The following is a 23,968-nucleotide window of genomic DNA, read 5'->3' on the forward strand; positions in this document are numbered from 1 at the left end:
TTATCTTTTAGTTTCAAACATTTGCATGAAGAGGATATTCAGTCCAGGGGACCAGATCAAACATACTGCAAAGCCAAGTCCCTGGACTACACAGTGTTGATGTAGGGCCCTCAATACCTATCGCTTTGCCCTACTGATCTCCGACTGCACAGAATTACTTGCTAATATAGACACAGCTGCTAAGTTCTTAATGGCTCTTTCACCAGCTCATAGCTGGGCATTTCCTAACACTGCATTTGAGTCTGCATGAACTGAGTTTGTAGTTATCTGCCATGCAGGATCCTACCCAGCCAAGGGCAGCCAAGATCCCTTCCTGTGTTTGTTCCTTTCAATCCACCAACAGGATCTGTCTGAGATGCTGCGTGGTACGCACACCACTGTACTATAAAACCCTGCAGCATACCAAGTTTTATCAAACAAAGTTTGCATCATGCTTAAAACGCAGTAAATGACTGCAAAAGCCCACGTTTCCTACCCATTACCAGCTAAGGCTGCAATATAGCAGCTCTGATTCTTCGGTTCCTTTTTGTTACTCTTGGCTAGCTCCCTATTACCACATGACAGTGTTTTGCACAGACAAGACGCCAAGCTCCTTTACCTCTGAGTGCTGATGCAGTAGCGGGCCTCTCGATTACCAATGTTGCGGACCAGCAGAGTTTTCTCGGTAGTGTACTTGACCGGACAGACAGAGAAGTTCAGCTGGTCAGGGAAGTCCAAGATAGCTCGGGCACCTATAGCTCGGATAGGCACTAAAAACTTTTCCCTTTCTGTGATGCAGGTGACCTGGTGGAAGTAATCCTGCGGGGAGAGAAACACAGCCTCAGTACAGCACACTAAGTACTGTCCCCAGAGCAGCAGGGAAGCAGAAGGAAAACTGCTGTTTTATGACTCCATAATAGCAACATTCAATAGCATAATGTATTAGCACTTCTTATGTTAATGACCTCATTCCAGCAGCACGACTTGTGCAGACCTGTTATTCTGCAAAGGGGCAGCATAATCCCATTGACTGACCTGCTTCCACAGCAAGCTGGCAGAACCAGCTTTACGCAGCCAGAGGACAAAATTATCTGATACTTTGATTCTGAAGCACCAAAATAGAAAAATTTCATGTACGGGATTACAGCAGTAACAAGAACCTGCTTTGATCACTATAGCAGACCATTAAAAACACTGCCAAGAACTCAACTGCACTACAGTGCTAACTCCAATCCCTGCAATGCAGTGACAGCTTTGTAGCTTGACTGAGAATATTCAGGTACGTTTTCACAAGGACTCAGTCACATGCATGCTCAACAGAAAGTCTTTGGTTTAGTTCTGAATGTGCTGGATGCAACAGCAGTTGCATGGATGTCAGGCAAGTGTAGGGTGCGCGTGTGGCTTTTCTTCTTTAGAGTATTATTGATGACAAGGCTGGGGAAAAAAAAACATACACTTAGAAGGCTCTCTGATCTATCTCCCTGCCCCCAAAGTGGCTGAGCTCTCTACCCAAACTTTTCCTCAGAGATGTTTGTCTGACACGTACTTAACAGTAGCAATTCCACCCCTCCCTCAGCAGCCTATTCCACCTCTACTCTAGCCTTACAAAGAGCTTCTCCTGTATCTAATCTCCGTTTCCCTTTATATCTCCTCCTAGCCTTAAGGGACACAGAAGATGGTTTCACTTCCTCTATGCAGCAAATTCTGGCATAGTCTATGCCTTAATCATGTCTCTTGTAGCTTCTCTAGACTAAGTGACTCGGTGTTTTGTTAGCGTGCCTACCTGAGACAGGCGGTGAGGAGGAGCAAAGTGCAAACAGGAGACACTCGATCAAACATCCCCATCACAGCAAACTCAATCACGCTATTTCAAGTCATTGGCTTGTTGAGAAAAGAGCTGGACAATCACTCCCAACTGTCCGGCATTCGGTGATAGCAAGGAAAGTCAAACCACCACAATCATTTTATTGCAGAACTGAGCAGACTGTTTTGGTCTCTGGATATACGGTGTAGTACTACTGTGCTGGAAATATCTTGCCTCCACTGGAATCAGTGGTCAAACTGTTGCGACAAGGATAGGAACAGTTTTCCCCAGTAGCTTCATTATTGGCAAATTGATAAGATGCAGTTTCTTTATCACTCACACATGCTATTCTGACCCCTTTTTTCTGTGCTTTTAACTCATTTGAGATCGTCTTCTTGCTGCTTCAAATAAATGTTAAAGATTTGATTTAGGAATCACACAGAGCTGCAAACCATCTTAGCTAGAGCTGCATTTAGATTCCTCTGTCCTGGGGTTTCTGCCTTATCTGTGCTATGTTCTCCAAGCCTGGAAGGGACATTTGGGCAGAGGCGGCACAGACACATAGCTGCTGCTTTAGCACAGTTGTAACAGTCACAACATCTACCGACTGCTGTCAAGGCACACTGACCACCTTCTCTGATGGGATTTAAGGTTCCAGTTACAGATGCTGTCACATCCAGGGTGTGAAAAAGAAAAATATCTTTTCCAGACACAGATCTCAAATATTCACACTGGAAGCTTGCAGAAGGGCGTTAGCTTCTCATATTTGGAAGGATAAAACACCAGGAAGGGAGCTGTAGCAAGCTGCTCACAGAATTTAATATCACATTTCAGCAGTGCATTTCATCTTCAGCAAGCCTTCCTGAATTCGCAATTTTGTACTCAATCTTGCAGCCTAAACTCTCTAAAATAAAAGCTAAGGGCAGCCCATGTGAATTTAAAGCACCCGTTATGTGGGTACTTTATGTTCTGGACTGTTTAGATTTTCAGAAACTGCATTAGTAAATGAAGAATATATCTCAATTTTTTTTTTTTGGTCATTTTGGCCACACTACTATAACACCAGCACTGCAAATCCAATTGAAAGGCACGTTCCTTATTAAGTCTTGGCATGCCATATTTACTTATCTCTCCCTTCCAGATGCAAGGTAGAGAGGAGGATACAAGGAGTTCAAATCAACAGGAGGATAAAGGAAAAAAATTTCTACAATTGGAGGTATTTGAGAAGAAAAAAGAAATTATTTTCAAAGTCATTGTCATTGCTAAAGAGCAAGTGGATCAACAGCAATGCAAATAAGAGTGCAGGAATAAATACCTCCCCCAGGTATAAACCCTCCCAAAGGCAAACACAGGCCACCTTCCTGCCTTCATTGCCAGCAAGCTGCCCGCGCTGCAATGTGTGGGGTCTGCTGCAGAGAAGGGGACTTTTCAGGATACATGAAGGCAAAATTAAGGTAACAAGGATTCAGCCTCATGGAGACAAGTGGACTCTTTGAAGGAGAAAGCCACCGCTCTGCCGTTTGGATCCACGCATGGGCGGAGAGGTGCGTTGTGCACTGAGCCCTTTCTCTGGGGATCCCAGGACATCGCGTCTGATACTGCCTCAACCTAAAGCCCCTAAGCGTGTGCTAACCCTTCAGCCATGCTCTGGTACCCCAAATTGGGCGAGTGCAGCATCAGGCCGAACAGAGAGAAAAATCAATGGAAGATGAGTGCTGGACAGAAGCAGACTGCTGCTATTAACTCGCTGTCCCTTAAGCTTTCAAAATGGGAGCGACTCTCCCTTGGGCAAAAACGAAGGCTGCGGTTCTCCGCTGCAGTACTGCCCTGTGTTACCAGCGCACCAACTTTGCTAAGCATTTAATATAATCTAGGTGCACTGTTGAAAGCAGCTTAAAACCCACTTTTATTTCACCACTGCAACCCCCTTAACCGACTGTTTAAAACCAGACTTCTAGGTAAACACACCTGGATGAGACAGAGGGGTTGCATCACTTAAAACACTAACGTTAGTGTTGTGTTTAGACAGGGATTTAGGCTATATATTTTCATGAAAATATGACCACATCCTTCAGACACTTCCTCCCTCAATTTCTAAGAAAATTAATATAGATCATTGTATGACGGTACATCTCTTCTTATCATTCGGCTCTGATGAGCAATCACTTGCAAGTTTTGGCCTTCAAAGTCTCACCACTGGCATTTGAATTAACACCCACAGAAATGAAAGCAACCGCTTGTATCGTAGAGCTGTTTCGGGCTCTCTGCAAACTCGGACTAACACTATCATCCTAGTGACATCAACCTCGCTGTTCAGTATGCCAGGAAACGCTCAGATATCAGCTTAACTGCATAACTGATGCTAAATACTTCATTAAATTATCTCCAGCAGGCAATTGCAAAGAAAAAAGTCTTCTAGCATGAGATAATGTAGTAAGACAAACAGGGAAAGCTTCCTGCTGAAACCATAATACCCTAAAGGCTGGAAAATAAGGGACATTAAAAGAGAGGAGAGACACTGGTGTATATAGATAGCGTCACATGAGAACAGGTACCCCTTTTACTACCTCCCACAGTGACCGGTTCACAGGATGCTTTGAAATTAGTCATTTTGCCCTCCGTTCACTTTGTGCAGGGTCACTTGCCTTGATCTTCTGTCCCCCACAGGAGTCTTGTTTCAAAAGTATCCTTGGAATAGCTTCTACATGCTACAAAACATCTCTAACCAGGCTGGACTGAATTTTAAAGCAGTTAAATCCAGTAATGCAATAACTCATTGTCCTGTCATATTTCATATTAATCAGTGAGCATTAATTGAGTCTCCACTGGGCATCGGTAATGAATTTTGCAAACCTCAGACTGAACTGGTATTGCCTGAGTGCCACTGCTACAGTGAAAAGAGCAAGAGAAACAGAATAAGCTGTGCTATATTTTTATGTGTCTCTTGCTTTTTTCCTTTAAGATAACCTATTAATAAACCTGAAGGACACACAAATGTGAGCAATCCTGTCTGTTGTTTATTCGCCAGTCAGCCCTGCAATGGTTTCCAATTAGGCAGAGACTGTCAGACCATAATGCAAGGACGCCCGGGAACACACGGTGGCACGAGAACACCCACACTATACAACTGGAGCCGTAAAACAGGAATGTGTAAATCAGAAGCAGCAAGAGTAACTAATTGGAAATGTTGCCCAGCAAAAAAAAATTAGCATTTCATATTTATAATGCAAGTGCCAATAAACAAAGATACATGTCAGCTATTTATTTACTTACTGACAGTCCAATCATGTGGCACATTCCCAAATGACTGCGAGACAATAGGAAATTGCTCATTTTTCAAAAAAAGGGCTCCATGGCACATGGCATTTCAACCACTAACTCACATGTTCCTTTTATTTAGGGCTTGGCCACAGTTCAGCTCTGTGCTTCACTCCCGTGAATCAGGAATGGCTTCACTGAAGTCACTTACCCCAGGGAAGAACAGATGCAAAGCAACAGAATTACATAAGCCAATTCCATATCAGGATGAATTTCCAACCATGACAGAGAGGAGTTTGTACCTATAAGCCAGTTCACTGGGATATCCAGAACTCCTGTGGATCATGCAGCACAGGAGAGGCAATAGGGGTACCTAAAAGGTTGCACTCATAAGCCTTCCACAACCAAACCACATCTATTCTGCATGTGAACAACTGCAAGCCCAAAGCAGGTGACTTCACAGAGCCATCTCCCATAGTCTGCTTCTTTGCTGAAGGGTTTTGCAAGGTGCTCTGCACCTCCTGGCCCCACTATTGATGCATTTCCAGCTGAGCTACAGCACTCCAGTGCTTTGCTGACTCACGCTCCAGCAAGTACAAGACAGTGTTTGATTTCTATAAAATTCTGATTCTGCTGTGTGAATTCCCACGTGCTCCTCATTGAGCAGCACCTCTTTCTTGATGTTCTGCACAGCCACTGCAAGGAGCACAAGAAGGACCTGAGAAGGCAACTCAGAAGAAGGGGTCTGCTGCAGGGTGCTCTCTATTCTGATACATCCCTCTGCCTGAAGAAGCTGCCTTGGGCTAAGCTGAGGGATGTATCTGACCACCAAACCCGCTGCAGGAGGCCTTGCAGGTAGTCAGAGCCACACACATTTAGTGTACCGTGGGCAACCAAGTTTACCAATATTGTTTATTGCCTGGATATCTGCCGAAACTGTGTGGTGGCCTCCCACTGGCAGAGCTCCCCATTTCATACTCTGGCCATCTAAAAAGCAAGATGAGGGACAGTGTTGGACATAACTCACTTTCTCAGTCCAAAGAGAATGGTAATCTCTCTACTTCTATTTGCGGTGATGTTCACATGTTGCTCTGCTGCCTCTCTAAACTTGAACAGCAGCACTTTGCCCTTCAGGGGTGCCAATCTACCCCTTCCACTCCCAAAATTAATACTGACTAATTAATGTTAATAAATCATATTTTAAAAGCACCAGAATACTTTGCAAAGCCTACCTCAATGAGATGAAGCTCGTATCACTTGGGTAGTTTGGAGAACTGCCCTAGGCCAACATAATTTTTACCCTAAATATTAATGATATTAAATAATTTCTCAGTCCCTCCAGAGGAACAAATTATTCCACAAGCATGGGGAGCTGGAGACCTTGGGGCATTTCCTCTTTAATTTTCTATGTCTTTCCTATCCTCAAGCAGCATACAGTGTTAAATTAAATGAAAACCAAGCAGCAAATGAAAGGCAAGAAAACACTTATTCCTACATGAGGACAGAGGTGAAAGCTCTCTTTGGGGAATGTCAGCTGGCTCAAAGCTATCCCCTAACCTTGCCTCTCCAATGAGGTCATGTGAAGAACAGTACTAGGAGTTAGCAGGATACTAGTGTAAAAAGTTTGCCTGCTGTCTCTGTCTCCCTGCAATGCTTTCCCTGCTCTTCGCTATGTGTTATATCCTCCTGCTGTACAAACAAGCCTTCAGACAACAGTATTGACCCTTCTCATTACAGCGCTGAGGATCAGGCTTGCCAGGGGCACAGCACTAATTCACCCCTCTCGGAAAACTGCCCTATAGTGCATGTATGGTGTGGAAGAGGTGTCAGTTGCTAGAGCGATCGCCACAATATCCTGCCCAAAGACGCAGCTACACCAGCATTACTGGCCATGGGCTTTGGGGCAGCCTGTGCCTATCTTTAACACCACAGCAGGGCAGATCGTACCTGTTCGTTTTTCCCTACACATTCCTTCAGGCAGGTGTCTCCCAGAGCCCTCGGCAGCACACTGACCTCCTGCTGAGTTAAGGCCAGCTAGAGCTCAGTGCCTCTGTGCCAGGCTGGCTCCCTGCCACATGCACAGCACTTCCTCTCCTAGACTCACAGCTGGATTGCAGGCAGGCAAGTATCCTCAGGGACAGCACAGCTGCAAGGCTTGAAAACAGGGGGTTTGAGAAGGCCTCTTTTCTCTGGTCCAGGGTGAGGCACACAAGTGGCTGCCAGATGGGAAAAGAAAAGCCTTCTCTGGTTCTATTTGTTCCTGTAGTATTTTCTACCATAATAAAGCCCCTACCACCGAGTAGAAGGTTAGCTGAATTTCCTTTTCTACATCCCTCCTTGTCTTTTTTCTCCTGTTCTGTGTGCATCTTCCCTCTCCAATGCTCAAGTTCCTCAGGGAGAAAAAGTACAGCCAGCCAGTCCCCCTGCAGTGGCTAACAGCACCAGGCAATGCCAAGACGCAACTAGCTCAAGATCTCACCACCAGTCTAGAGCAGACCTCCTCATGCAGCAGGGCATGGGCTGTAAGCAGCATGCATCAGGTTAAAAAAAGGGGTCACTTTAGACAATGTTCAGCTGTCTCACTACTGGCTGTCCAACATGGCATACACTAAACTGACACCAGTTTTCAAAGGTGGTGACCCTCCCTCAGATACCAGGCTCACTCTGGGTCCTTCAAATAACAGGCCAAAAACAGACTTTTATTTTTATAACTTGTGGAGCAAATCCATGACCATGCAGCAATCAAGCAAGACCAGAAACCAACACCTAGAGAGACCCCCTTCATGGATGGGGAGGACTGGGAGGACTTCTCTCGCACCCAAAGCGAATAGACATTACACTAAATGCTCCAATGTTGAAGGATAAAAAACAGTCTCAAACAGGTAAGAGAGCCTCCAGCCTACAAGAAGATAATCTTCACCACAGGGAAAGAGTTCCCCCTGTTCTTATTTCAGTGGAGATGCATTGGATCCAGAACAGTTCCTCAAAACCCATGCCACATCCCCTTTCTGAACCCAGCCCTGCAAGTTCATATTCCCCTGAAGGCACCAATCTTTTGGGACCTGCAGTCTCACCTTGTTCTCCACAGGGGTGAAAAGTATGCGGAAAGTTAAGGGCATGCCAGGTGCTACCTTACGACACACATCTTTAGGGCTGATCAACTTGAAATAAGGAGAACTCTCCAAGACTACCTTCACCAGCCGAGGAATCTGCAGAAGAGAGATGAAATGATCATTATGCAACCCATGTGGAAACAAAGAAAGGACCCTGCCCAGGATACATCCTTCTTCCTTAACCACCTTTCCAAAGCATTCTTAGCCCCATAACTATATGCACACAATATACAAGGATGGACTCCCATCCATCCTGCCCAAGCAGGACAGCTCTAGGCCAGGGGCTGTCAGGGCAATGCTCTGCTGTGAGGGAATCCCCATCAGGTAAGATACACTGGCAGTATGGCAATACAGTATCTGAATCAGATCATCCACTTGTTCAGCAAGCCCAGAGCACCTGCAGACAGTTTGCTGCTGCCTGCACACAGATGCAGACGTGCCTCTAGAGGGGGAATGTATTATCTGAAGCCAAACAGTATTTGTTACACTGGGGCAAGGAAGAAATTCCACTTCTAATGTACTGGGTTTGAGTGGGGTAGTCAAGCTGTTGTACTAACAGAGACAAGCAGACAGACTGGCAGGAGGAGAACACAGACATTGTGGCTTTGCTGGGAATACAAACAAGTTGAGGGAGAACAGCAAAAAGGAGGAACGCAGAAAGGCAAAGAGACAACCCAGGAAACAGGGAGAAGGAGTTGGCTGAGAGATCCTAAAGGAGGGGCTGTAAAGAAGCAAGGGAGAAGAGGCACAACAGCCCGTGAAGGAAGGAGGGGAGGCTGACTCAGAAGATGAGAGCAGTCGACTTGCCAAAGTGATGGAAAGCCAGACTACCATTACCTCCTACCCCCCAGGCCGTGCCTATCAATTATGGGCTTGAAGGGCATTTTCTGCTTCGAGATACATGACCAGCACTGACTCATAGTGTGGTTTCATTATTAAAAGCCGTCTCAGCTCTCCAGAGGCTCTTGCTGCCTGGTGATCATAGCCAGGCAGCTGTCAGTGCAAGCAAACCAGGTTTCTGGGTATTCCTCCCAACACCCAGGAATCCCTGCAGGCACCTTGCAGCAAGTTCTGCCCTCCAGGACACTGAAAAACAGAGAGGAAGCAAACAGCGGTTTTGTGGTATGCAGTTCTCAACTCCAGGGCACCAAATCTCATCTGGGAAAATCTCAAACAGACAATTTTAACTGACACAGTCATTCACTGATAAACAGTGAACCCACACGAGGGCTGAGAAAAATGGGGAGATTCAGTCTACGCCACCCAGAGCAGCCTGGTAACCTACAGCAGTTCTGAACTCTTTGAAAGTCCTCTGCTGTGGAACTCACCTGGGGCAGTGAGTTGCAGCAGTAATTTCACATTGCTTACAAATGTCTTGGTTGCTGAGACCCCTGGAAGGCAAGCACATGTGCCATCCCACCAAGACCTTCAGCAAAAGCCCCTCAAAACATCCCTTAGAGCGTGAAGGGAGAAGGAGCAGCCTGAGGACAGAAAAACAATCTTCCAACACACAAATAAGAGCAATAAGTATTGACTGAATCACTTTTGTATTTAAATGGTTACACAGCCTCCATCTGGAATACGCTCTGCTGTGAGCTGGATTTATATAGAGCAGACAAGCTCAGGCTGCTGTGCAATATAAGTCAGTAGGATTCAAAGGAAATCTGGGAAACTCGTGAGAAAACTTTATGGAGCCAAAGAGCATTGTTTTTCCTCCAGGACACTACCAAAAGCCAAAAAATTAAAATGCAATAACCATTCTTGGAATTATCATCTTTATCTTGCATACTAAAATACTCCAAGGTTCTTCCTTAGGGCTAATCTTGCCTTCACACAGTGCTGTCCAATGGCTGAGGTCTTAACCAGCATAAAAAACAACTCATTTGTGAGGGCAGGGGGAGATGGATACAATTCATACATTGTCTCCCCCCTGTAGAACACATGAATCCCAAGGTGCAGCTGTACAAGTTTATTATTTTTTACTGGTAATGGCAGAAATTTTGATGCAGATGTTCTTTTCCACTTGAGGGAGCATAAATAGGACAAATTAACTGTTCGCCTGTTGGCTGGTACTCAAAGACAAACATTTTGAAGTGCTGCATGGATAATGGAGTGCCTAAGAGCCAAAGATTTAGCGGAAAGGGAGCCGAGAAGCATAAGAGAAACTGAGGCATGTTTGGTTGGAAAGAGGATACCAGCAGAGTGTCCCAGATCACAGTACAGAGTACATGAAAGACATCCCTTGGGAGTCTATGCCGCATCTTTTCAACATGCCCCTGCTAAACCCCAGTCAAGGAACAGAGCAGTACTCTCCAAGAATAACTAAAGGGGCCACACCTGCATCCTTCCTTGCCAAAGGGTTTTCCATTTTCAACCACGTCCCTGTCAAAACCTCTGTTATCTCATGGTGTACTTGATATCTCTTGTTTCTCTTCTGCCTGCAGTATCCCCTGACAACTTTGTCCATCTGTTTATTTTCCCTTGCAGGTAGATTTGGAAGGGGAGTTATTTTCACCCTCTCCTGTACGCTTCCCCCCATTCCCCTACAGTCCTCCCCTCATGCATACATCTTGCATCTGATTGCCCATATGCTTTTTCATTACAGAACAGAATCCGATTACTTTTTACACCCTTCTTGTTCGTTCATGCTGACCCTTCTCCACTTCCGGTATACTTATTGCTACTTGTCAAGCAAAAACCCTTGGGTGTACAATATTCTCTCCCAGAGCTCTTTTTAACTCAGCTCCTTTCCTCCCTCCTGTCTTTTCCCACCAGCTTGCTCTTGGCACATGCCTCAGTTGAGCAAATGTTTCCCCTGCTGAAATTCAAAAGGTCTCAATTTTCCTCTTTACACTGGAACAAAATTGCTGACATTTTTCAACTTTTCCCTTCTCAACTTTCTTGGGAAATCTCAAAATGATCGCAAAGTTACTTCAAGTAAAGGCAGAGACCTTCAAGAGGACATCACTCTGGATGGCTGTGGCTCTCTGAAGGGAAGGAAGAGCCACATTGTCTTAGAGAAGCCTCAGCCAGAACTGAATTAAGCTTAGCAGGGCCCTAAGATGGAACCTAAAGATCTCCCCTTGCTTCTGCTAGATCAGTGTTTCCACAGCTGATTCAAATCACCTTTTCTGGAGAGGTAATGCCACTAATTCTAACTTATTTCAGCATAGAGGAGAATCAGCCCCTGTACATGCCAATAGCAAGTGACAAGTGACAACATACAGAGGCAGCATACAAACCACAGTCAGCTCACCTCTTGAGCCATGGTTTTGAGCCATTTCCTGGCCCAGAGAGCATCTGTGGACCAGAGTCTGTTGACAGGAGGATCAGCTCCAGGAGAGAGAGAGCCTTTTCTCAGCAGGGACTTCTGTATTCTCCCCCAGCTCAGTGACACTGCAAGAGGCTGCTAAACTTAGCTGAGAGACAGAGATGCCCTGCCAGCAACCTAGATGAACTGAGCCTTCCAGACACAGTGCATGCTCTTGAGGTAGGGCATGATGAAGGCAGATAATGTGTGCAGCTCTCAACATTCCCATCAACCCAGGGCTTTCAAGGGGAAGGGTGCTGAGCAGGAAAAGCCCCTTTGGGTTATATCCCACCAATGCATGGTCAAAATCAGAGGGAGAATCCCCTCAACAACGCGAAAGGGCTTCCACTCTCTTGCAAAGAAAGATGGTGAGATATTTTACTCCAATGTGCCGCACCGCAGTGGATAACTTGCTCTGCTGTATGCCACATGAGTTACACCGCTCTTCTCTTCCGGCATAATGTTAAACTTACACATGCCAGCACTCACCTTGTCATTGTTGCTCAGAATCAGCGGCACTTCATAGATCTCAAAGGGGACATAGTTCTGAAATACCACCTCTGACGGGAAAGGCTGAAACGAGCTCTGTTCCAGGTCAAGCGTTGAGAACTGGAAATGCAAGACAGACAGCAGTGAGAGGTTCAGCTGCTGGAAGGATGATCCATGAATGAGAATCCAGTGAGGTGCAGCCTCTTCATGTGTAGGTCTGCCCAGCTCACTCTAAGTAAACTGCAGTTCACCTGTGTTCAGAGCTGATCAAGAGCTACCAGACCACATTAAGCAGGCTCAAGCTAAGAAGCAATTTTGGCAGGCATCTCTGGGAAGAGAAGCAGAATTTCTCTTGAGCTCAGCCCTGTGCTAATGTGGTCATGCAGCTCCAAAACGCTTACCAACAGAGCCATGAGTACTCACAGAGCAACTGAAACAAGAATGTCTTTGGGGCACCAAGGGAGACAAACTGGGAAAGAGTTTTACTCTGAAACAGGTCCCTAATATTTTTTAGGAATATGAAGCCTGGAGATCAGCAGAGAACATTACTGCAGGAGGGAAGGCGAAAAGGTAAGCAACATAGTAGTTAGGAAAAAGAAGAGAGGTGAATGCTGGATGCTCATGAAGTTCAGCTCTTATCTCAGCATTACTGGCCAACTCGAGCAAGACTGGACTTGGTATCTCCTTTCTCCATGAATTTTAAATTGGAGGAAGGAATGCTTTATTTCATTCCATTACAGTTGCTTTAATACTGCTGCAGAAGCACATCTGAAAACATACACAAACACACAGAGCAACGGGTTGCAGGGCTGAGAAGCATTATGTTGAGAAGACTCCTCCTGCTTTTCATCTTTTTCAGCTGCAGTGTTCCCACTATAAAGATAAGCAGATCTCCTATGTCAGGACCCATAGAAATCCCAGCCATGCTGAAGTCAGTGGCTGCAGCACACTGCCGGTTATCTGTGCATACATCTGATGTGTTCCCAAACTCCCGTGCTGTCTACAGCAATTGTTAACCAATTTGTTACAGGTCTCTTGCAGGTGATTTTCTGCTCAATAACCTACTTCAGCAATTTTCCCCTTTGGACTGCATATTATATATTGAGCAATTCTTTAAGAAAAGCAGCTTTAAACATTCATCCCACTAAATGTTCATTTAACTAAAGCACATCCATTCACTCTGTCAGGGGCATATTCCCTTGTATATCTTACAGGTCCCTGCAGCCTGCAGATCTAACACCCTTTAATGGTCCCAACATATTATTCCAGTCTACAGCAACAATGAAGTTGTGGCTTTGAAAAAACCTTGAGCAATTACCACAAGGCCTACAGCCCCCTTTCTTCAAAGACCCATGTTGCCACCAGTGAGGGAGAAGCTGATGACCTTAAGCATTTGATAGTGACTACAAAGCAAGAGAAGGGGTGGCTATTTCAGAGGAAGGATGGGAGAACAGCAAGGTAAGCCCCTGTGCTCTGTTCCATCCTCCCATCCCAACACCGTGCTTTAGCAACAGTAGCTAAACTACAGCAAAACCCACAGATTTCAGAGTTTTGTTTGTTTGTTTTTTTTAAATACCAGCTTAACACAGATGACTCCCCAGCAGGGTGGGAGTTTCACCTCTCCCCCAGCACAAGGCAGGAAGAGCACCACCACCATCAGCAGTTTGAAAGGACAACAGGGCCTGGTCAGTGAGGTATTCAGAAGCTGTAGGCAAGATTGTCACATGTATGCACGCACTCTAAATGTCACATCAAACAGCAAGGAAAAGGACAGTAAAGTGCTACCTTTTGATGAGAGGTTTTGCTCGTGTCTAGAAGCTGGATAATCTGGGGCTGCCTCATTTTGCGAGTGCTGGCCAGCCTCTGCTCTGTGGTAAGAGACATCTCCTTCAAGAAGGCAGAGGGAGTCAGCTGAAATGCAAAACACCACCAGCAAGAGCTATATAAATGCCTATGTTAAGGAAGGCTTTTCTTGTTAAAGTGCCACTGATGAATAATTTGTGATCACAGCCACTAGGCTAGTCCTGGAAGTCCTCTAAGTTACCTGCTGAAATATTTAACACCAGTAAATTAATTACATAGAGCAGAATACACACACTCTAACGGAGTGGCTCTATCCTATCAGAGTCTCCTTCATGATTTGATGTGACATGAATGGAGATTACTGCTCTTTGGGCATTTGTTTCCTCTTGAGTTTTGCTGGATTGAGCTAGTGACCTTGGGGGGGGGAAGGGGCAGCACTGTCAGAAATCCCTTAACTCCAACTTTACACAATGCTCACAACCGAGAAGCATGTGCAAACGTCACTGCTGGGTGAGTCAGAGGAAAGCAGAAAAGCAGTGTTGTGCCAAGAGTGAAGTGCAGAGGAATGGGTCCAAGGTTTAGTCATCTCATTTTAATAAGTGCTTGTTTTCTCTCTGGTTTGGCCTTACAGACCCCCTCACGGAAGTCTACAGGCATGTCTCCTTGACAGAGGCTTAGTGTTGGGTCACCTCCAGTCAAGCGAGCTCTAATCAGCAAAGGGGGCAGATGGGGATGGGGAGGAGGGACTGCCCTGGTTCCACCACTGTTTCCAGGGCTGGATTTGTGCTCAGCACAGCATGTGAGAGTAAAATGACTGGTTAGGAGCCCATCCTATCTCAGGCCTTGCTCCCTCCATCTCAAGGCAGTCTGAGCAGCCCACCACATACACCACTGCCTAAAGATATGGTCAGAGCAGCACTGGCAAATATGTCTACATGACTGAAGATGTTACTGCCCACACAGCAGATGGGATGGAAGGGAGCATGTGTTTGTGTTTCAGCTATTCCAGTGCAAAGTCCAGCATGTTAACATAATTTGTCTGTGTCTGTCACTGGATCCAAGACCGTGGACTTTCCCTTAAGCAGCACACAATCCATCCCCCACTGCACCAGAGTAGTCACCTCCAACAGAAACATGGCAGCAACCAGACGGGGAGGTGGTGTCTAGCTTCATGGTGCTGCTAGACAACATGATAGGAAAGGCAGAGGAGGGACACACCAGGGATTGCCAGCCTTAACACAGCTTCTACTGGATAAGACACAGCAAGTACTTACAGTTACAGGCTTCTCTGCATCTTCGACAAGCTTTGGATTACGAGGTGCCACCACTTTGCTCCGGAATCCATCAGGCATCTTGGAGGACTCCATGGACTGACGGAGGTTGCCAGTGGCTATCTGCCAGCTTTCCTGGAATGAGCAGCAATGGGACTTTTAAAACCCAGAAGGGAACTCAAACTTCATGGTCTCAGTGCCAACACAGACACACGCCAAGAATTCCATCTACACTGTCTGAGCCTGAACAGGAGTGTTTCCCAAGCATTCGGCACAGGAGTAAGCAACAACACAGAGCAGCCCAGAGACCCCTTTAAATGTCAGTATTTGAGCCTCCAGACCAGATACTCCTCTGGAGCTGGGACAAGTTGGAATAAGGACCCCAAAGTCAGCAAGGTTACAGTGGAGAAACGTCCATCAGAAGACAGTCATCTCCCCCAGGAGCTCGCCTTACTCACAGTTCACCCAAATGCTACCCCACACTAGTGCTGGCCAAGGGCTGCAGTTAAGAGGCAGCATTCAGGGGGTTATTTGTACTTCTCAGGTGTCAGCCAGTGAGTCCAGGGATTCACTCCAAGCTGTTACTGATACAAGGCTCAGTGGGCGCACAGCTCTTCTGCACAGATACAAACCATCCCATGTACAACAGGGGAAAGCACACAAAGTCACAAAGGTCAGTGGTACTGGTGTGGTCCTAACAGGGACAGGAGAACAAGGAGATGATATTTGACTTCACTTAAGTGGAAGAGTACAGGAAGATTTGGCACACACTTAGCTATCCCCAGTGTGTCTGCTCTCATCTTTCCAGCCACAAGCACAGATGAGAAAACCTAGCATCAGTTTCCAATAGGTTCATACCATTTTAAAGCCCCCACATTCCTGACATGGGTGACCAAGAAGCATGTCCTCTCCTGAACCACACAGGCAATCTGTAGTCTTAACAGGCTTCCATTATGTTGCAGATCTAGAAGGGCCTATTCATGGCACACACAAAGGGTACAACTCTGTCTCCATACTGTGGCATCCTTCAGTAGTGGGTGACTAAGACCCACCTACTTCATGATTAGACCATATTTAAATGGTAGAGTCAAGCTTCACAGAAGTTAAAACCTCAGGAGACATTCCCTGAGCTGAAACAGAATCAAATAAGCCTTTTGCTGTGGGTGCAGTCCCACAAGCTGTTTGAGTTCACTGCAACCACACCAGGAGCCCGTTAACATTTCTCATCTGCCCTCACCCCTGCTATGCACCATGAGTCCTGCCCCATTTTCCTCTTCCAGCTCTGCCTCTCACCTGACCCTTCACTGAAGAAGGCAGTTTGCTGAGCTGGAAAAAGACTGTTTGTTTACTGGGTTAGTTTTCTGCAGGTTTTAAAGTTGAACTGGCTTGTGGAAGGGTCAGAGCCAGCAAAGGGAAGTGGCAGGAGTTCCCATGCCAGCAATCACTGCCCAATTCAAAGCTTTCAGAGGGATCAAAGAAACATGGCCCAAAGCATAAGACAATCTTTGAATACTCGGCAGCTTTGCCGATCAGCCCCAATAAGAAGCCAAATCCTCACCAATAATCCACCTAAGCAGTTAGATTCATCCTAGCTAGCAGCTTTTGAAAGCCAGGTTGCCACTCCCAGCCCTGGATGCAGGCTTTGAGGTTTCTGGGAAGACCATTAAATTCGGAGTCTCATTTACTGGGATTGGTTGACCAAATCACTGTGACTATCCAAACTGCCCTTCTTACTCTTTGAAAAGTTTTTGGGTGGGAGCAGAATATGGACAGTAAGTGTCACTTAGCTGCTTCATTTTGCAGAAAGTAAAGAGCTGACCCAATATGGCTTTACGTCTGACCCTAAGCGCAAACAGTATCACAGATGGCCTTGAGCCTGGGGATCAGTGCAGTTCTGAGTATTAACAAAATCAGGCCACTTTCCTAACTTTGCAAGCCAAGTTTCCACCCTCTGAGCAAGGAGCCTTGTGATGCTTCTAACTAATGGAGCATAGAGACTATGAGTTCAATATTCTGATTAGGAATTATAGTTTCTCAAGGCTAATTTGGTTGTTGTAAGTTACAAAAATTATCTAGCAAATATGATTCCTTCCAGGCATGAAATTACGACAGTGCCTAGGAGCATTTCTCCATGGAGAATTAGGGCCCTAATTTTCACTTATTAACATCCAAACTCAAGGCTCCCTAACAGCATCACAGAGGCTATCATAGTAGAAATAAAAGCACGAAACCATTAGAAGAGGAACATGAGCAATTAGCTCAAATATAAACACAACATATGTGAAAGCAGGGCCATTTTTAAGACTTTCTCCTAATGACAGTTCTCCTGTAGCATCCTCATCTTACAAGGGGCAGGCACCCAGTTCCTCTTCTGACCACCCCTCCGCGTATCTCAGACTGAGATGTTAGAGTAGGTGTGCAAGAAAGGGCAGGAAGAGAAGATGACTCCAGAGTGGGTTTCAAGCACTGGCATAATCAAAGATAAACATGCGCAGCATTTACTGAGCGCTAGTTTGGACTAGAATTCTCTCTCCTCCTGGCTAACAGGAGCTAGAAAGAGATGGGTTTGCCCACTTATTTTCTGGGATCTGATGGATCGCTGATCTCTAGAACTCTTGCTTTATCCTAAAATTCTCACATCCTGATATCCAGGAAAAATCAGGGAGAAGATTCCCCCCTCCTGCTTCCAGCTGTTCCATACTCTTTTCAGCATGGGCTTGCTGTACAACAGGTAGAAGCACAAGAGACACCTATGCAAAACTGATCATTCCTTTCCCCTCACATTTTACCCATATTCTCCAAGCAAGGAAACCAGTTCAATCTTTTAGTCCCCGAACAACTACACCATTTGTAGCTGTAGTGCCCGTTTGTGGTCCAGGGCCCTTTACACTGTTAGGAAAGGACAAACATAGGACTCAAAGACAGTCTTTAATTCAAGAAGCGCAAGATGTACATGGTTCTGCTTCCTTTTGTTCCTGTGCGAGGAAACGCAACAGAGCAGAGCACTGTCCTACAGACATCGCAACATGCTACAGCACAACTGAAAATTTAAAGCTGGAAATTATTTTTTAAGAGAGAAACCTTATAGGAATGGTACAACATTAATCTGGATTTCAACAGTTTATTACTGGGTCTGGAGACTAACTGCATTATTTGTTCCAATTTTCTAACTGTAATTTCACTTCGCTTCAGATTAATCCTGTTCATCATGACCAAAATGCTTATTTCTCTGGTGCTTCCCCACCTCCACCCCCATCCCTCTGCAACAGCTTCCCCTGCCCTCCAGCTCTGCATAAAACATGTTCACAGCCTCAGGGCTCCAGCTTTCCTCCTGCTTCCTAGGGCTCCTCCTCCCAGCTGAGAGAGGAAGGAGCAGAACTAAGAAATCAGCTACATCTCCCTGTAGACGCAGGGCAAAACAGGACAAACAACAGCAACTGCAACACAGCACACCTCCAGCCCACTGCTGTCTGGGGGGGGGGGGTCTCTTCCCCCAGCCCACCTCAGATAGCCCTCTGCCCACCCCAAAAACGTAGGGATGGATTGCAACTCCCCTTCTGCTCCAGGCTCAAGGCACATGCAGCTCTGACACCTCTGCTTTTGCATTCAGAGCCTGGGCAGAGAAACTCACTGTGCATATGCTGGCTCAAGACAACTGAGAAGACCTAGACAAGCAATGAAGAAAATTGCCTAGAGTTGGGGTGGAAGCTCCTGACATGCCCCAGGAAGCCCAGATGTATCAGAGCAGTAAGGGCAGAGCAGTAGGTAACAGGCATCCAACTTTCAGCCTTCTCCCCAAAGCTCCCCTTTACTCCAACATCTACAGCTAAGCCAGACATCTCTACCATCACCCTAAGTTGTAGTGCCACTTCATAACTCAGTAAAACCCTCTCCCACCTTGCCCCGAGACCAGGTACACAGTTAAATCCTGCCGAGCATCACATAGCTGCTCCTTCCATCCCCTGCTGTTGGCCTTCCTGCCAGCAAAACTCTCCCCTTCTGCCCTAGCGTTGGACTACCTTAGGACAGACAATTCAGCATCTTCTGGGAGGATTCACTGTGTAGTGACCATGCTCTTGCTTCCCGAATCCCCATGGGCTGTTGGTGGTCCTAGACAGCCTGGAGGGACAGGAACAGCAGGGAACCGTTGGTGTGACCACGGTCCCCGGTTGGCAATAACTGACATGGAACTGGCAGGTTCCGAGAGCAACGGTGAAACCTGGAAGGCAACTGATGGGTCTCAAACAGGGCTGCCCAGCGTCCTTCTCCTCAACTGCCTGTTATGGCCTTGCCAGGCAGAGCAGCAGCTTTTCACTGAGGCAAAGCCCAGGGACCTCAGGGAAAGAGAGGGGTCAGCTGGCAGAGCTCGATGGTAACCAAAGTTAGCCAGTGTCTCTGCTGATCAGCTCCCCCTGCTCTAAAGTGGGGACTTTAGCACTTTAACACTTCTCAAAACAGCAGCATATCTTGCAGCAAGGCAGAAAAAACAGGGACAATGACAGAACCAGCTTCCTAAAGGTTTTCAAGATGCAGTGTTTCCATTTCATTCCCTTCCCAGCTCTGCCCTCCTTTGAGCACCCCTGGTTCTCTATCAAACCAGAAAACACCACAAGGGACAGGAACATACCCACAGCAATGAAAACCAAGCACAGCACCTTGTAAGTAATGCAATAAGAAAGGCCCACCAATCCAAGAAAGTGGGGGTTTACTACCTTAACCAGTTTCACAACAGGGGAACAGATTTCTATTCAAGCATTTTTGGCTTTGAGGTTTCTTTGGGTCTAGCCTGGAGCAGAGGCTATGGCTTCTACCTTGAACCTGCACAGCAAGCTATTATAATGGATTGACTTGGTCTCTACTGCTGTGGTTTACAATGCCATGGAGCTCCCTTGACAGAATTATAGCCTTGTAAATCACTGCAGCCTATCTATTTCTTAAACATCTCACTCTGCAATGAATGATTGCAGCAGTATTAGAGAGAACGCCTTAAAGTAGCATTTGTTAATATTCCAGCAACATCGGATAAATTAATTTAGTTACTGCAGACAAGCTAATCATTTCTTTGTTTAAGGAGTAAAGAAATAATTTCCACACCGACTCACAAAGCAAGGATCTAATTTCTATTCTGCTCACCCAGGGAGGACCCCAATCACATCAGTGCAAAAGGCAGAGCAGGCAAATCGCCTCGTCACTGTAGCTCCAGCAATGCCTTTGGGGATGTCCTCAGTTGTCGCACCTGGTGAGCGCCCATTTGGTGAGCTTGTTCTGTGCACCCATACACAAACGCACACGCCAAGGATAGCCAACTTCACAAGAGCATCTTAGCTGCCAGGGAACTTGGGGCATTTTCAGCACAGCATATGCTATAAACAAAAGCTTCTAATGAGACGTGGCCACAGGCAAACCAGATCACATCTGTTGAGGAGGAAACAAGGACTCCTAAGTTTGAAAACCAACAGTCATTTAGGGTTTACAATGAAGTCAGGGAGGGTTTGAGCCTTGAAAACAAACTAGCTCTCCAGCTAGCCAATTGATACAGCAAAAAGCCAGCTAGCTTGCCAAAACTCACTCCAAAACATCTCCCATGGGGCACCTAGCCACAAATTGAGTAGGAACTGGAGCACTCAGGCAAAGAAACCTCAGACATGACACCCCCATCTGCTCAAGAAACCAACTTGAAGTTGCTGAAAGGAAAGGAAACTGATGGTGGGTGGTGCTGCCCACCATCTCAGGGGGCTGAACTTAGAGACAAGCATCAAGATGAGACCCATCAAGCCTCACAGCTTGGCCTGAGATGCACTCACACAGTTCTCACTTTGTGCTCCTTCATCTTGGAAGCAATGCTGGAGCCTCACCTGCCAAGCACAGAAGTGACTCCTGTCTACGGCAGGCAAGAAGCTCACCTAAAGCAGGGCTTCATCCTCAGAGAACTTGTCAGAAGGTGTACTTCCCAGATGACCCTTCCCCATCCCCTGATCAGATGCGTCCCTTGTCATGGGGACGCACAAGGATCCCTGGGGCACCAGAAGGCCAACAGGTCTGAGTGGGACTCACCAGCTCAAAAGCTTCAGGTGCTTAGCAAGAGAAACTGCTGGCTGCAGAGCATCTTCAGAGCCACATGAAGAAGTGACATCAAACCCACACAAGACTTGCAGGCACCTCAGTGCCAACCCTGGCACTGGTTAATTAATCTGGACACAATGGGGCCCTTCAGTGCCTGTAAACTAGGCAAAAGCTGTGCTGAGGAGAAAGTGGATTCAAGCACCTAAATGTGACCCTAAAGCATCCAAATCCTTTTGTGCATCTATGCAATGGCTTTCCTCCGTAAAGTAAAACTAACAGCTCTCTCATGCCTCATGATATGCTGAGGAAGGCAGGAAATAAGGAATAAATAGCAAATTTCTCAGTAGACATTAAGAAAAAGAAAATGGGGTTCATATAGAAGCACAGCTTCATGATGATAGAGATTCTGCAGCTGCCACTGTGCCATGAGCCTATTCCAAGAGATCCCATGTCACTTGTGCTGAAGCAATAGCACTGAGCTGCCCTGATACCAACTGCTCACCTCCCCCTCTCCAAACTTAATGGCTGGGGATGTATCAGCACACTATCTGCAAAGTATATGATATCCAGCTTCTATTACAGGAGCACAGACTGGTAGCTGAATCTTGTTTCTATACACAAATAAATCCTCTTTCTTCTTCCTTCCTCTCTCCCTCAAAAATAAACCACCTCTCTGGAATAATTGCTTAATTTGCCTTTCTATTACACTATGCTGGAATAGTGAGACAGGATATCTGTTAAAACTAAGAATCAGGATGCTATTGAGCAATTCTGTGCAGCTAAATCATCTTGCCCCCATTCAGGCTGAAGTAGCAAGCTCACATTTCTTGCTTAGAAATCACCTGCTTAACTGTAATTATCATACAAACAGCATTCTCCAGGAAGCCAGGAGAGGAGAGGCAAAATTTCTAGGACTAACCTCTTGCCCCTCCAGCCCACTACGCAGCTGAGTGCTTTCTAAATCAAGCCTTGCTACCCAGGAAGCCTCACTTGTCACCTTAACATTTCAGTCCCTCTATATTTTATCACTTCAGTACTGTCATCCTGCAATTTATTACAAAAACTCTGCCAGAGCTGAGATGATTAATTAGGGTTCTTGATTTATACTTTCCTGTTATTTCTTTTACTAAACTTCAGCTCTCAGCTGATAGTGAGATGGATCAAACTCTTCCATGGGTCTTGCTGGAGATTCCATAGCTCTATATATTGTAATTAATAACTGTGGCCCCTTTAAGTATTTACAGTCATATTTTCTCCCCCCCCCCAAGTCTGATTTCTGTTCTTGTGGCTTTGCAACTTGCATCAAGTCTCCCTATTTATTTACTTATTATCTGGCATGAATAAAAGCAGCCAAACTCTGGAACAAATTTCATTTGGTTTGTAATGCATCAGAACTTCCACGCAGCTAAGAGTTTGGAGTAGAAAAGCAGAAACCAATTGAATACTAACAGATCCCCAGGTCAGAAGCGAGCAGCACTATAAGGGGTCAGGTCTACCAAACAGCGAGCTTGGAGGAGCAGGTTAGCAAAGCAGTATCCCTCTGCTTAGTGGCTACTGTCCAGACCTGATCCAAAGTATGTGGAAACCACAGAAAGGCTCCCATGCATATCAGATTGTTTTCACATGCGATTTCCTAGCCTGCAGGAAGCACTGGGAAGTGTGACTTACACTAGTCCGCAATAAAGGAGATCTAAAGTAAAATGAGTACTTTTGCATTCATGGGGGACTTGGAGCACATGAACAGCAACCACAGTTTTGCTGATATGCAGAAATTTGTTAATCCACGATCTCACCATGTCTCCAAGCTGGAACAAGGGACACTGCCAGCATCCCTACAAACACCCAATCTCCCTTTCTGAACCTTCTCTTAACTTCTGCAGCAGCAATTTGCAGCAAGTACCACAGGCTGCAAGACATTAGCATCCTGACTAGCTGCTTTTGCCAGCTGTGACCCAGAATGATCAGGTAGCAGCTGAGCTGCTGAGGACCACAACAGCAAGGAAATGTTCAGATCCTACAAACCTCAACCTAAAGCAAGCTGTTTCAACCTCAGTCTTCAAAAAATTCTCAGCACAATAGATAAAGTTATAAGTATTAATACCCAGTGCTCACAAAAGACTTTCAATCTCTAGAAGAACATAAACATTAATTGAATTCAAAGATGCCAAACTGGAGACAGGTAAACAAGAGCAGAGGCAGGAATATTCCCCCCTTGGTCGACTCCAGCCTCATGCCCGATTCTCCAATACACACGCATTACAGGCTGCCAGGACAGTAAATACTCACACTGGCTGTAAAACCCCAAGGTTTTTACAGAGCAGGCATGGGCTTCACCAAGTGACCTCCTGTCCTTCGGTCTAGAGGCACGGACTAGAGAAACTGTTACAAGTAATCTGCACCCTCCCGCGCTCACACTGAAGTCCAGCCTTTGTATTTTCCCTAGAAGCATACAAGAACTGCCTCTTCTCCAAAAATCACCCATGGCTTTAACACACAAGAAAAAGGCAGTTAAACTGAGCTAGTTTTGCAGTCGCTCTTACCTATGGCATCCATTGCATTTTTCATCAGACAGAGCAAGAATAACCTCATCCTGCATTTACAGATGGGGCAACACAGATTTAAGGCTAAAAAAATGCCAGTGAGACACTTCAGATCTGGATGCCTAACATGGTCCCCCCAGAGCTTGCACTGATCTTGCACCACCTTTTTGAAGCGCGATAGGCAATACGGGACTGCCCTTCAGCCGCCTTAGCACCAGCAGCATGCTCCCGACAACCAGGAGCAACACAGCCGCAGGGAGGGAGTCAGCCCCCATCCTCCACAGCTTAATTCACAGCTGGGGGCAGTCACACCACATCTCAGCTCCTGAATTCACCTG

The 23,968-nt window shown here is 46.1% G+C and overlaps 1 protein-coding gene across 1 annotated transcript in view; it reads right to left on the reverse strand.

Annotated features, from left to right (window-relative positions):
* The window catches only part of HYDIN (HYDIN axonemal central pair apparatus protein), a 172,307-nt gene extending 156,377 nt beyond the window's left edge, over nt 1-15,930 (reverse strand). The window contains exons 1-6 of the mRNA XM_067302835.1: nt 15,886-15,930; nt 15,031-15,162; nt 13,739-13,864; nt 11,954-12,073; nt 8,116-8,250; nt 599-798 (exon numbers count right to left, since the gene is read on the reverse strand). Coding sequence (XP_067158936.1) covers nt 599-798; nt 8,116-8,250; nt 11,954-12,073; nt 13,739-13,864; nt 15,031-15,162; nt 15,886-15,930 — 758 coding nt within the window. The remainder of the gene's footprint in view (nt 1-598; nt 799-8,115; nt 8,251-11,953; nt 12,074-13,738; nt 13,865-15,030; nt 15,163-15,885) is intronic.
* Nucleotides 15,931-23,968: the final 8,038 nt, after the last annotated feature.

This window comes from Apteryx mantelli, chromosome 10, assembly GCF_036417845.1.
Source record: "Apteryx mantelli isolate bAptMan1 chromosome 10, bAptMan1.hap1, whole genome shotgun sequence".
Classification (NCBI taxonomy): domain Eukaryota; kingdom Metazoa; phylum Chordata; class Aves; order Apterygiformes; family Apterygidae; genus Apteryx; species Apteryx mantelli.